This window comes from Catharus ustulatus, chromosome 5 (genome assembly GCF_009819885.2).
Source record: "Catharus ustulatus isolate bCatUst1 chromosome 5, bCatUst1.pri.v2, whole genome shotgun sequence".
Taxonomy (NCBI): domain Eukaryota; kingdom Metazoa; phylum Chordata; class Aves; order Passeriformes; family Turdidae; genus Catharus; species Catharus ustulatus.
The window spans coordinates 13,152,688-13,167,421 of NC_046225.1; the positions used below are offsets into that span (position 1 = coordinate 13,152,688).

General features: G+C 40.5%; 1 protein-coding gene across 6 annotated transcripts in view; it reads left to right on the plus strand.

Annotated features, from left to right (window-relative positions):
* NR3C2 (nuclear receptor subfamily 3 group C member 2) overlaps window positions 1-14,734 on the plus strand; it is a 246,091-nt gene that overhangs the window by 200,949 nt on the left and 30,408 nt on the right. For all 6 annotated transcript variants that reach the window (XM_033060511.1, XM_033060513.2, XM_033060512.1 and 3 more), the window contains exons 5-6: window positions 13,344-13,682; window positions 14,086-14,230. In XM_033060511.1, the coding sequence (XP_032916402.1) occupies window positions 13,344-13,682; window positions 14,086-14,230 (484 nt within the window). The remainder of the gene's footprint in view (window positions 1-13,343; window positions 13,683-14,085; window positions 14,231-14,734) is intronic.

The following is a 14,734-nucleotide window of genomic DNA, read 5'->3' on the forward strand; positions in this document are numbered from 1 at the left end:
GTCCTCTTATTTTTCTTTAAAATTTTCTACTAACCAAGATTTCATAAATTTTAAAGTAAAATAAACCCCTTTCTGTAAGACATAAGCAATTTGAGATATATGTATGGTTAAATTTTATTTTTCATGTAAACTTTAACTGCAAAGTATTTTGAAATGCCATTAACTTTAATGCATTTTTATTTGCATTTATTATGTAGCATTTTCTTCTGAGGGAATCCAGTGAGTAATTTTTTAGCTTGAACATTCAGCTGGGTCTTTATCAGTTCTTTCAACAGGCTTTAGCAAACACCAGCAGGTTGAAAATGAACTGTAAGTGATAAATAATACTATTTAAGTAATAAGTAATTAACAGATAATATTTAAGTAACTAATAAATAATAGATTATAATAAGTAATAGTTAATTTTCCTGTTGCTCATAAACCTGCTGTTGAAGGTGTTCTAGGAGCCAATTTTCTCAGCAATTAACTTTTCCTGCTTTTGTGTCCATCTTACTCCATTTGTACTGTTCTTGTCCTGCTCTGGGTGTGTGGCCCTCTAACTTTCCAACTTGATTCCTCCTCCATGAATAGAATGTTTAGAATGGCTGTTAGGAAAAGTTTCTCCACTGAAAGGGCTGTCAAGCACTGGAAGAGGCTGCCCAAGGAAGGATGTTTTCCTTCACAACCCATGTAAATCTGGTGCTTAGAGACATGGTTTAGTGGTGGACTTGGCAGTGTTGGGTTAATGGTTGGACTCAATGATTTTCAAGGTCTCCTCCTACCGAAATGATTCTGTGATTCTTGAATATTGTAGATAATTATGAGGACAGTCATATGTGACAACTGTTAAGACATTATTTGTGAATGATGGTTAAAAATGCAGAATTTTGAAGAGGACTGGTAATGTCAGAGTAATCTCTCGGGCATCAATTTAAAGCAATATTGAAAATGTGTCCTTTTACTTGGAATTTTGCTGATGATTTTATTCCATGTGTGAAGGCAGCTGGAGAAGATGAACTGCAGTGGTCCAAGAGCCCGCAACTCCCATCCAGCAGTCCCTGATCAAACTCCTAATCGGGTTCATGCTTTGTCTTTTTGTGTTTTCCTGGTTCCAGCTCTCCCTTCTGCAAGCTCCCAGCTGCCAGCAGCATTTGTCTTTCCTCCAGGAACAGCCTTTCAGGCTTTTGGCGTGGGGCTGCTGAACTCCAGACTTTCTGTTCTATCTTCTGGACTTTCCACTGTGCCATCCCAGGCACAGCACCCTTGGTTGCCAGCCTTGCATCCCTGCTGGGGGTGTGTGTCCCAGCCTGCCTCGAGTCCTGCAGTGGTGCTGTGCACTCAGGCTCTGGGACTGCTCTCTGGTTTTGACTGTGCAGCACTCCCTGTGCAGCCTCAGAGGCTGCTCTTTCCCCAGAGCTTCATATTCTGTACATGTCACAGTTTTCTGAGAGGAAGATTTTCAGCATTTCTGGAAGTTATGTGCAGCTCTTGGTGGTGTTTTGTTTTTTCCTGAATCACCAAATTATCACTTCCACAGTGATATTATTATTACAGCTTCCTTCCACAGTGCTCTAAGTCCATATCCTTTTTACTCTTCCTCACAAAGCACAATCTTTGCTGTGAAAACCTGCCTGTGTCTCTTGTTCCTCTTTTTCCAGAGCTGCTGGTTGTCACCAGAACCCTTTAGAAACCTGCCCCTGTGGTTTGTGATGATGTGTTTCCATTACTCACTTCCCCATCATGAGAGAAGCTGTAGGAGCAGGAGGAACTTGTCCTTTTCACCAAGCTGTTGCTTCAGAGACTTTCCACCTGAATAATAGGGCATGAAGATTTAACTTGCCATGCTTGTAAAACCTTGACCAAAAGTAGAGTGGGCTCACAATGCTGAATTGTGGGTTTTGTTATTAATTTTATTTCCTACTTTTTTTTCTCTCCACCGATTTCCAAGTGCATGGCTTTCCATTTTTAATATCTGTGTTTTGCTAAAATAAGTGTGAGGTGTGGCAAGCATACCAGGCTCAAAAAGCAGCCCCTGGAGTCCAATGGCAGTAGAAAGAACATTTCCCAGCAGGTTATGAAGGGAATGTTGAGCACATTTAAGCCTTAGAAATACACAGCAGCAAGAAGCTGGTGTTTAACAGAGAGGGAGGCAAGGCAAAGGCGCTGTATGGAGTGTTTCTAAACCACCCAGTGCACATCCTCCTGCACACTGGGGCTAGTGAACTGTGTGCTTTTGTGGTTCTCTGCCATCAACTTTCCCAGATCATGCAAATGGGTAATGGTAGAGAATTGCCATTACCCCAGAAAAATGATTATTTCATACAGAGTGTTTTCACATATGTTCAGGGTGGTTTATTGAAGCAGGAGTTTAACAGGGTTATACTTTTTTCTTTCTTAATGCCTAATCATGAACTAGATGGTGAAAAATATGACCAAGATGACTGCAGAAGATAAACAGCCAGGTCATATTTGACAGGTAGCATTGCTGTTCTGGGAAGTGGGGTGGATAATTTCTAGAAGATGAGGGACAGACCAGCAGCATTAGGAGTTAAGGTTATTTGACAGAAATCTGAGTCGATAGAAACTGGGGATATGGAAGTCATACAGATGAGGAGACAAAGGATCTCAAAATTTTTGTTGCTTGGGGGGAAAAAACAAGTGGGAATGTGGTAATGACATACCCAGAAAGACCACAGAGGGAAGGGCAGCACTTACAAAGCTCAATTCTAACAGGAACAGAAATGAAACACTCTGTAGCATGGAGTGGAAGTCTAAACACTCAAGGTATGGCAGGAGAGATGCTGTGGCACAGTTTGGTTTTGAAGGACTCTGTAACCCTTGTTGAGAACCTGTATCTCCAATTTAAATGCAAAGTTTTAGACATGGCAAGTGTCTGTCGGGTTTTTATCGTGTTGTAATCAGGATGGAGGGCACATAAATTGTGGAACAGACCCAAAACATTGGATATCAACCCAAATAAAAGCAAGAGAGAAGACTTGGATGAGGAGTGCTTGCAGAAGGTTGGATGGGAATGGGTGTCTTGGGAGGAACATTGCCTCTTGGCATAAGGAAGAAACCAGCAACCATAGCCAAGAGTGTTCAGTCTGCTACAGTCAAAATCTGTTCTCCAAAGTTTCCTTAACTTTCCTTTCATTCAAATTATTACCAATGCTTGCAATTCAAGCTGCTGGTGTTTCATTCCAACAGGTGTCTTGGAGTTGAAGGTGATCTCATCTTCGCATTTGTTGTTGAAATTTTACTGCTTGTCTTTATTTGATGTCAAATAGAATAATCAAAACCACTGATGCATTTAGTAGACAACTCTTCACTCAAAAATTATTGAATTTGCCATACACTTGAAGAATGAATAAATAATCAGTAAAAAATGAGCATCTGAAAAGGACTGATTAAGATTGGCTTTCATCAACATTATAATTTACTTTTGTAAGCCTTTTTTTTTAAGGCTTTGTTTATTGGATGATTTAAATATTTAGTAAATACACTTCTTTTGAAATTAATGAAGAAGTACAAGAGAGAGTTTAATTTACCAAAAATGTTAGATGTGAGATTGTGTTATGTGATTTGGGGATTTAATATGAAATATATGTGGGGGGAAATTTTCATACTTTAGCCATTTCTCATTAAAAAGCTTTATCAAAACCAGCTTGATTTGATTTTAACAGGAAACCACTAATTGGCATTTGGTGAAAGTTGTTCCCACACAGGGAGGAGTACCCCTATGAAACTGTTATTTTTCATTTAATTATCACTTTGAGGATTGCTGAGAAACAAGAAAATGTGTTAGACATTTTCCCTGACAACCTAAATATTCCTGTAAAATGCACTTTGGATCTCGGCTTTCTTTTGTCACTTTTGTCCGCTCTCTCTTCATGAATGCTTGGCCTGAAACTCAACTTTAAAAAGTGATTAATTCCTCTGCCTCTTACCCAAACACCCCCCAGTGCCTTTTCTTCTTAACTCCTGGGCTCATCACTGTGCCACATGCTAAAAAGGTGAGTAGCCTGAGCTTCATCCTTGGATCAGCTCTCAAAATACACAAGATTTGATCTGGGCTTTCACCTGAAGGTTTTTGAGACAACTGCTGTGTGCAAGCACTGGTGTGAGGTGCCACCTCCCTGCAGGTGTTTGCATTTCACTGCTCAGTGTCTTGAGATGTAAGTGTAATCAGAAGAAAATGGGGATTTTTCATTAAAATATTACAAGATTACTCATTAAGTGGAAATGTAATTAGTCAAAATAGTGTTCTTCCAGAGTAGTTTCTTGTTATACTGAAAGAACATCTGCAGTGGAATCCTGTTGAGGGTCTAGTAGGAATTGTAAAGTAATTTCATGATTATAAGCCGCACCATTTTGACTGAAATTTTGGTCCGAACCCAAAGTGCGGCTTATAATCAGGTGCGGCTTATGTATGGACAAAGAACGAAAAGTTGCTGTTTTAGTTTGGAGGACAGGTGTCTGCTGAGAAAGGCAGGAGCTTCTCTTTGAAATGGAGAATGTAAACCCCCTCCCTCCAAATTATTATAATTTGGAAATCAAGGGCCTTTCAGGCAAAGATATGGGAATTAGGAATAACAGGTCTTTGCTAGGGAAATTAAAATAGAAATACAGCACTACAAAGAAACAAACTCCAAACCCTGACACAGTCAGAGTACAACCTGACACCCTGTCAGGCAGGGTGTTGGTAGCAGTCCCATTCCATGGTGGCTGCATCCTCCTGCAGTGACAGATGTGATCCAGTTGGAGCAGTGCTCCTGTACAAGGTGCAGTTTCCCTCTAAAGGTCCAGTGGTGATGTGGAGAAATCCGGTTTTCCTCTGGAGTCCAGTGGAGAAAGGGGCTCCCTTAGTGTCCCAAAACCTCTGTTTTTATCTTGGTAAGAAATGTTGGGCTCTTCCCCCTGGCTGGAGCAACTTCCAATGGGATGCAGTAATTTTATCAGTCCCACAGTGGGACTCAATGGCCATTAGCAGAAAATGACTCGCTGGAGGAAGGATGGGTTGTGAAAAGATAAAGAACAATGCCCTGCCTGGTTTCAATGGATGGGCCATTAGCAGAATATCTGCCGTGGAAATAAGGATCACTGCCCCCACCCTCAACAGATGGTGATAGAATAGATACCTTTTATCACACTCTGTATTGGAATGTGCGGCTTATAATCAGGTGCGACTTATAATTGTGAAATTACTGTACATGTACAACAAAGTAGAGAGTAAATATGGAAATCTACAGATTTGGATCAGAACTCAAAAACATCTTCAGTTCCAGTGTTGGAAACCAATGTGATGGCATTTTTGGTACAGACTGGGATGTTGAGACGTGCAAGTTGAGGCATGGGCAAATGGGATACCTGAGAGCAGCTGCTGAGGGACTGCAGGGAAGAAAGGAGCATGGTTGTGTGATGATCCCGAGTTAAACTTAGAGTCAACAAGGTGAAATTGTTGCAAAAATAGGCAAGGCTTACGTGATGCCAAGGAATCTCTGTTTCTTGTCAGAGCTGGCAAGTATGGGCCTGATGATTGTGTCTGGTTCCAGCACTTCTGGGCAGGGTGGTGGGGATGGGGCAGTCTTGCAAAATCGTCACATATGTCCCCGTGCCAGTTGGTGGGATTGCAGTACCTGTGGTGCCTTTGTGAGGTGAAGGATGTGTCTCTCATCTCTTCCGGGACATGTCCGGTGTGAATGTATCTAGAGGTTTCTTGATAACCTATTTTGTTTTTTCACATAAGGTCTTTAAATTTAGAAAGGTTCCTTAAAGATCTAAACTGATTTTTCTTTCCTGAAATTTCATATCATGTGCCTGAAGAAAGGTGTATACAGATTAGAGGCTGTCCAGGGAAGAACAAGTATAATGAGATGCTTAGGAAAAGAAAAAAGAAACAAAGAGCCAAAGAAACTCATTTCATGTTAGTGTAGAAGAGAGAGACTTTAAGAAAGTCGTGATACCAGTCTTTCAATTCAAAAAGTGGTGTAAAAGAGGACAGGAATGATAAGTTGCTTTTTATGGCCACTGAGGGAATGATTGAGAGAAATCAACTTTACTGCAGACAAAAAGGATTGGAGAGGTTGGGAGAACACTCAGTGGTTAGATGTTGGAGGAAGATTTGTGATATCATGGAATTCCCTTTATTGGAGATTAATAACATAGTGAGTTGGGCAAAGTAGAGTTGATCCCGCTCAAGGCAATGGGATAAACTGCTTCAGACTTATTGTTTCTGTGCTTTACAGCCCTGTACTCCAGCAGCATTGCCCTGCATCATATATTGGAATCTGTTCCAAACAAAGCAAAATGCAAACATTTCTGAGGTTGTTCTATAAGTAACCAAATAATGTTTACCTAGTTGCAGTCTCTTTTATTAGGAATTTAAATCCAGCTAGAGTAAAAAACCAAAATGCGTCTAGGTGAACATAATGAAAATAGTACACAATTACTATCAGAAACTCTTCATCATCTGTGCTGTACATCCCTTTTTGGTATCCAAATGTAAACCAAAAATAAAAATTGCACTTATGGATGGTCCTAGCTCTTTGTAGGGTCTGACCAAAGGCAAATAAAATGTGGCATTCCCATACATCAGACTTTCATACACATTTACTCCTTGTCTTTAAGCTGTCCTATCCTGTCAGATTAAAGTGTTATTTAGTAATTACTAAACAACATGTCAAACTATGTCATTGCTTCAGTTAAGCCTTCCATTTCTTTCTACTGAGTTCAATCATTGCATTGGAGCTTATTGTCCAATAAAAACTTCCTCCTGCCAGTGGAGGATAAGAAATTAGGAAATTTTGTTTGCTTTGTTAATTAGACTACTGATTCCTCGGGCTCAATAGCAAGTGATAGCATTTTCTATCACTTTCTCCTCTGGGTCACAGCTGTCAGAAACAGATTTTGAAATTTATTTTGCCATATGAAGCTTTCTTCCTCACCAGCTTCAGTCTTCCTTTTTTTGCATATTTAGACAGGCTACTGGGTCTCTGGCATATCCAAACACCACTGCAGAATTCACCCTTCAAAGGTCTCTGCTCTGCAAGAGTCAAGTCCTTTTGGCAGTGTGTCTTACATGATAAAGTAATTTTGTGCCTTCCTTTTAAGTCCCTGTACAAGTTGTCCCTGCTTCAGTAGTTGCTTTTTGTTTGCTTCCTCGCCTTGGTCTCTCCAGTTAAAGCAGTGACTCAGCTTGCCCAGATTTGTACCTGGTCCTTCCTTTCACACGTGGCACAACAGGAGCTGGACTTGTGGATCCTTGTGGGCTCCTTCCAACTCAGGATGATTGGATATTCTATGATTCTAACACTTAGGGTCACATTTAGAGTTTCTTCGTCTGATGGAGATACCTGAAAAATCAGAGGTTTGCTTCCCAAAGTGGGTAATGGGTTTTATGGAAGCTTTATTGTGGTTGTTCCTTCTGTGTTTCTGGAAGAAGTGTGCCTGAGTGCACTTTGTAGGGAAAATAGGATAATGCTGTAGGATCTTGATTGCATTACTGTTTTTCACTTAATTCCATGAGTTCCCAGGCATATGTGTGTATATATGAAGTCTGTATTATTGTCTAGAAATTTCTCAGCAAAATCTCATTCCCATTGTGCTAGACAACTAAGTGAAAAAACGTCTGTACCAAGATAGCTCAGAATTTTCATGTCAAGATACAACAGATTTGGGGGAAGGGAAAACACTATTTGTGGTAGCAGTAAAATAGCTAATGAGAACAGATGTCAGCTCATTGAAGTTAGTGAGGCAAAGTCACCAGGCAAACATGATGAAAAGATTCAGAGGAGGGAAAAGTGGCATTTTGATGGAGCATTTATCTGTACAAGGGTGGAGGCGCTGAGTGAAGGCTCAGAGAAGAATCTACCTCGAGTCAGAGCTGCCTCAGGGGGAGAATTGGCACCTTTGGTAACTGTGGTGCAGCAAGGTCCTGGAGGTTGGTTTTGGAGAGCAGAGGCAGAGTGTGCAGGCATTTGGCATGGGTTGGAAGGGGAAAAAGCTGGCAGCTGTGGGGGCTGGGAAGGAGGTGCTGGTTGTAGCTCAGGTGTGGAGCTGGGGCATTGGACCTGAATGGAGGAGCACAAGTGTTGGAAATGCAGATGTCCACTGGCATGGGTACAGAGCTAGCACAGTTAGAGGTGGCCACAGTAGGTTTGTTTTGCAGCATATTTTCTACCCTCTGGCTGCCTAGAGCACTGGTGGCACAGCACACACTTAGAAATAATCCCAAATTATACCTTGTTTGAATTGCGTGTAGTGATTTGCACCATCCCCTCCTTGTCTTTCATGTTCTGTGTATTTACTCCAATTGCTGATTTCTCTTCTCCTTTACATCTTTTTTAAACCTCCACCACTTTTTGTGTCCTCTGCTGTGTCTATTTTGGTTTCCCCTCTCCCTCCACTAAAGTTTTCTGCTTTGCACTAGAGATAGCGTATGTTCTTATAATGTGCTTTTGATGTCCCCCATGGATTCAAATATGCACAGAATATAATAAAGATCTGTTGGGTCAGGATCAGCTTGGTCCTGGCTCTGGCAGAGCTTTAAAGATGTGATTAAATAAAGATCTTAGTCATCTAAATCGTGACTTCAGGTATACAAACAATAAATGGTTTTCTGATGGGCATCAAGGCAAGCCCTGAATATTGTCTTTAAAAAAATAAATTTAGATTTCAGGGGATTGTCGTCACAGGTCTTGTGATTCACCCTACATAGAACTATAACTAATTTTCTAAACTTCAGATTTAGCTTACTTTTTTGCTTTCAGAGTACTGCAAGTGAGCATGAATCTGCAGAGCATTTTTCGTTATTTGCCTTCTAAATTTGAGTGCTAGTACAATTCTACAAACAAGATACTACTCTCTTAGCATTCTGCTGAATTAAATCATAATATTATGGGGGTTTGTGTACTATTAAAAACATTTAGTTCATTGATGTTTCTGGATCCCATTTTTTTAACAGTAATGCAATAAAAAATATTAATTTTGAGCCTATGAAAAATAGTGATTGGGTGTCTGGAGTCCATAACTTAATTTGTTTATATTCCCTGGGCACAAAGGGAGTATATAATATATATAAACTACATGTATTATCTCCCTCTAGACCTAGCTTGTATAGCATGTGTAAATTTACTATGATATTTTTAAAAAGAGAATGTGGTAGTGTACCTATCTTGTAGCTACCCTAAACCCTCAAACTTTACCCTTAAAAATAAGGAATGCCATAATTTGTAGCTGTAGTTCCTGTTAATTTGTATTCCAAAGCCACTTTGCAATAGAGCCACATCCAGATAAATATCCTGTTACTGGACCTAGAGTAGCATTCCCTGTTGCAGATGACTAGAAACCTCTTCAGCATTTTACAGATGGCCCAAAAACTCCCATCCTGAGATGCCAGGGTCCCTGTTTCAGCTTAGGACAGGAGACTTCCATGTGAGGTCAATAGTAAGGAACCTGCTGTCTGTCTCATTAGCATCTTACTTGTTCTGCTATTTGTTGTTAGGAAAACAGAGAATGGCTGCTGGAAGTGCCTTTTTTAAATCCAAGTTTGTGACTTTTCAAATGTTTCACCTTTATTTATTTATTTTTTTTCATTGGAGCATAAATACTCAACAAAAGTCATGGCAGATATTTGAGATTTTAACCTCAGGTATATCTGCGGTGTCTTTCTCTACTGTTTTTTTTCCTTCACCTATTACTCTGTCTTAGGTGATAGAAAAATAGGAGAATTATAATGTGATATTCTGGCTGCAATAGCACTGAACAGGAGGGCAAGAAGTCCTGCAGTCACTGCTGCACAGCCATTTGGATGAGACTCTTGTCTGACCCCAGGCAAGGCTTCAGACTTCAGCTCTGCCACTTGAAATGCTCCATCCCCTGGTCAGTGTGGAGAGCCAGGGATTTCCTGAGCCTTTTCAGGGAGTAATCCTGATGAGCATGGCTTTTACTCTGCGTTTCAGAGGTGGCTTAGTCGGTTTTGTAGTCGGTAGTGTGAGAGGAAATGTGAAAAACAGCTTTTAAAGAGCGACTCGGAGTATGTACTGCTCAGTTTGTATGTAATCTTCACTTGTTGGTTTCTGTGGGAGTTACCAAACCAGTTGAGCTACAGCACTGGCATGGAGCCAAATGAAAAATACAGTTTTCTTCACTGTAAACATGACTGTCAAGAAGTAATGTTTTTTCTCAGCTTCATTTTAAAGGCATTATAATGGAAGTAAATGAAACTAAAACACATTTTTTATGCCAGTTTTATACGTGGAAGAATTTTTTTTTCCTTTTAATAAAAAACTTGGAGAAAAGAACATACAAACTTAGGTATGTGATCAGTTACCTGTACTGCAAGATATTGATGATGTTGGTAAACCAACACCTTTTTTATTCTGGTGTAATTATGGTGCAAATGCATTTTTTCTGCCTCTGCAAACATGAAAAATGTGTAGAGTTCTTTATTTTTAGGCCTTTTTTGATAACAGGAAAAAACAAATAGTGCCTGATAAACTTAATGAATGATAGCAGCAAACACTAATCTCTATCCACTCCTTCAGGCTTATTTTTAAACTGTTTTCAGTGTCCAATGGCTCTGTTACCTCATCATCAGGCATTCAGCTGATCTTGCTCGTTGTTGCTTTGCTTTTGGGATTTATTTCGTTGAAAAATCTCTAAGTCCAGCTTTGCCTTTGTAAGATAAATGCAGACTGTATTTAGTGCTCAGTGATTTCACCAGGACATCCTCATATAGGTGCAACTGCACCACATTTTTATTTCCTTTTCAGCACTAACTTTCCAGGGTTGTCTGCTTTGGCTAGGACTCCCTCTGTTTTATTTTGCAGAGTGATGAAAATGCTTGTTTAACAAAATTATCAGCTGCTGTTTGGTAAAGTGGATTTTTGGGTACCAGAGTTGAGAATGACATCTTGAAGAATGGATGTTCCATCCATGTAACATTGATGCACCAGAGGATAAAAAAATCCTTTGGTTGTGCTTTGTTGTTTGAATGAGCTTTTAAAAGAATTTCATAATAGAAAAGTAAGAAATAGGATTTAAACGGACTTTTAGAAGGATCTTCTCACAATTCCTGTGTCTGGAGACAGAATAAGCTGCAGTGAAACCTTTGCTGACAGATACTTGTCTCACCTCTCCCTTATAACTTCAGATGGACAGCGATTCCTATGTAACCAGTGCTAATGCTTTTGATAATTAGGTTTTTAAGTAGATGAGGTTAGCTGAACAACAGAACTTTAAATTTTATTAGGAGCAGTGCATTTTTATTTGCATATTCAATTCTTCTATTAAAAAATTCAATCTACCTCACTTTGTATGTCTGCAGGCATGGAGGCAATAAGGAATTCTCAAAAGCAGACACACATCCTGTAGGTGAATCAATGAAATTAATTTCCTTCACCTAATTTCCTCCAGCTCTCAGAAGGGAAAGTGGTAAAAGTTAAACAGAGATCTCTGAAGTTCCCTGTAGGCTACCTGAGGGTTGTTGGCGCTGAGATTAGCCAGGAGCATCCTTCATGGTGTGATGGAAATGACTACAAACTGATGCTGGGGTTTTGGGCTCCATGCTCCATGCAGGACATGCTGCCGTAGCAGTAAATTTTATTTTCATCTTTTGAAAGGCTCATCAAGGATCATCAAGTCAAGGATCATCTCTTTGGGCGCCTTCAAGATCTTGTGTATGAGTAGTAACACCACTGTTTTCTGTAGCAGTGCCTCATGTTTACCCTAATAAATATTTTTTTTTCTGTTGAATCTTGGGATGAGCCATCTCCTCTGAGTTCAAGGTACTGTCCCAGCAAGGAAGTGTTGAAAACAACAGGCTATTGTTGCACTTGGGTGTGCATTGTCCTGGACCCTGGGCGTCTGTATCCTGCCTCGCTCCTTCCCAGCCGCTGGCTCTGGGCAGGCAGCCCCAATGTCGAGGAAACACTGAGACATTAATGGCTGCTGTCACCAGGAGTGGTCTGGGAGGGGTTTTCGTAAAAGACTGGTTTGTAGAAGAGTAGTGAGGTGGTTCTGGGGGTCTCCTTGGGGAGTTTTCTGCACTGTAAATAAGAGAAGTAACAAGCACACAGAGCAAGCTTTGAAAGTTTCCCAGGAGGCAGTGGCATGGCATGCTGAGATGGAGTGGAAGTGAACATCTTGGAGAGGTGGAAATTGTCCAGAAAGGATTCTGGAACTGCAGAACAGGGTTATATTTAAGGAAAGATAGGGGCAGGGAGTTGATGGTAGTTTACCTCCAAGTTTTTCCTAGGGAAAGGACATGGAGTAAGGGGCTATTTGCAGTAGTATTCCAAGTGGGAGTGAGATAGGCTTGTATTTACAAAAGGAATGTTGTAAGAATCAAGAGACAGGAAGATGAAAGTCCAGACAAGGGTTTTAGCTGGGTCCAGATAGTTAAGAAAGACTTTGAGAAATGTTTTGCTGAAAGATCTGCAAACACTTAAATGTAGTTCATTATGTATTGATTTTAAAGAGTTGCTGTTACATTTCCCTACTGCAAAAGGGGTCATGATGGGCTTTTGTTTCAATTCTTAGTGTGTGGGTTTTTAACAGAATTGTCTTCATTTTTAATTCCAATTCTTTCCTCATGCTCTGGCAAAGTTGGGAATGCAGCCCACAGGGAGTGGTTGGCCTCTCTTCAAGGAGTGGAAGCACCATAGCGGTGCTGGCTTCTCAGAGTACTTAGTAAAGAAAAGTAGGACAGGTAGAATTGTAAAGAAATGAAGAAATTAAAAGAAAAGGGAAGGCAAATCATCAGAGACATGTTGATAGCAGTGAGAAAGGTGTTACATGAGGTTCAGTTTTTCAGTTTTCTTTTTACTTAAGCATTATTTGAGAATTACTTCAGAGAAGGGGGTAGAGCTGTTACAGACATATCAAAGCAGCAAAAGCAAAGGGGCTTGACTAACTTGGGCTGTTAAAAATGGATTGACTACGTTTCAAGTTGAGGCAAAAGCTTAGGAGAGCTCTGGGTCTGCTACTATTGTGCAGATTTCTTTTGATGAGCAATGCAATGGAGAGCATGAATTGCAGTCTTGTAGGTGATAAGTGGGCACCGTTCTGAAATGTTAGTTGGCACAACCACAGTAACTAGGATGTTTTATGCATGTCTGTATGGAGGCAGATACTGGACATTCTGTCATGTATAAAAACATCCAGTGAAGCAGTGAAAATGAGCTTAGAGGTGTCTTTTGGTCCTTTTTCCAGTGTGACGATGCTGCAGGCACTCAGGTATATCTTAAGGTCCTGTTTCACTTAAGAACTTTGTGATTAAACTTTGGCTTTCATTTCCTGCATAAAGCCTGGAGTTATGCAGGCTTTCTGTACTGACTTGACTCTCCCATTGCTCATCTTCGCAGCCCGGAAGTCCAAAAAGTTGGGGAAATTGAAAGGGATGCACGAGGAGCAGCCCCAGCAGCGGCAGCAGCCGCCCCCGCAGAGCCCCGAGGAAGGCACGACGTACATCGCGCCCGTGAGCGAGCCCTCTGTCAACACTGCACTTGTCCCCCACATGTCTGCTATCTCACCAGCACTTACTCCCTCTCCTGTGAAGATCCTTGAAAGCATCGAGCCGGAGATCGTGTACGCGGGATACGACAGCTCCAAGCCGGACACGGCGGAGTACCTGCTCTCCACCCTAAACCGCCTGGCCGGCAAGCAGATGATCCAGGTGGTGAAGTGGGCAAAGATACTTCCAGGTAGGACCGTGAGTCATTGCTGAGATGTCACCTCACACTTTATTTAACTCAAAGAGCTGTTTGCTTGACAAATTGCATCTTTAATCCACAGACTGTGCTGAGAAAACCAGCAGTTGTGGGGTGTGAGATGAGCCTCTGAGAGAAGATAACTGGGTTTTTTCTTATTTTATGTAATGTTTGTTTCAAATGTCTGTGATTGATATTTAAAAAGCTTTCATTTTCAGTAATAACTTCTTAAGAAGAAAACATATTTTGTCAGTGGAATGAAAAATTACAGTTTTATTTTTTCCGAAGTGGGAGTATTACTCTTGTTTGTGAATACTGGCAAAGTAAAAAGCAATGTGTTTGGTGATGGTTTGACCAGCCCTTGTAGTTCATGGGTATTTTCTGGTTTGATCTCTAGGATTTAGAAACTTGCCTCTCGAGGACCAAATTACTTTAATTCAGTATTCATGGATGTGTCTGTCATCGTTTGCCTTGAGTTGGAGGTCGTACAAACATACAAACAGCCAGTTCCTCTATTTTGCTCCAGACCTGATCTTCGATGAGTAAGTATTCCTTAATGGCCCTTTTTAGTGCAGGCTGGAAGGATTGCTGTCTTTATTTGGTTTTTCAGGCATAGTTGCATTCTAAGAAAATTTCAGCTAATTCTGGCTTAAAAAGCAGCTGAAGTTTTAATTTTCTTCAGTGACTCACATTTCAATTGCCAAAGTTTTGATTGCTGCTGTCCACTTCTCCTTATGTGTGGGGATGTGTTCTCAAACTGGGACCATCCCACTGGTTTGAAATGTGACTGATACACAGCCACAGTTTATAGAAAAGAACATTTTTTGGTATCTACTGGAGCTTGGAAAAATATCCGACTTCTAGGAAATGTGAATGTTTAAATTACTGGGGTTTTTCAGAGCAGTCATATAATGGTGCTTTTGTTAACAATATACAGCTGTTCAATGTGTTTTCTTGACAGTCTTAATTACCCTTCTTTGCAACCGTGAAAGAAGCCAAAATGTTTTTTCAGTAATGAAACATAACTTCTTTTATGATGCATTCAG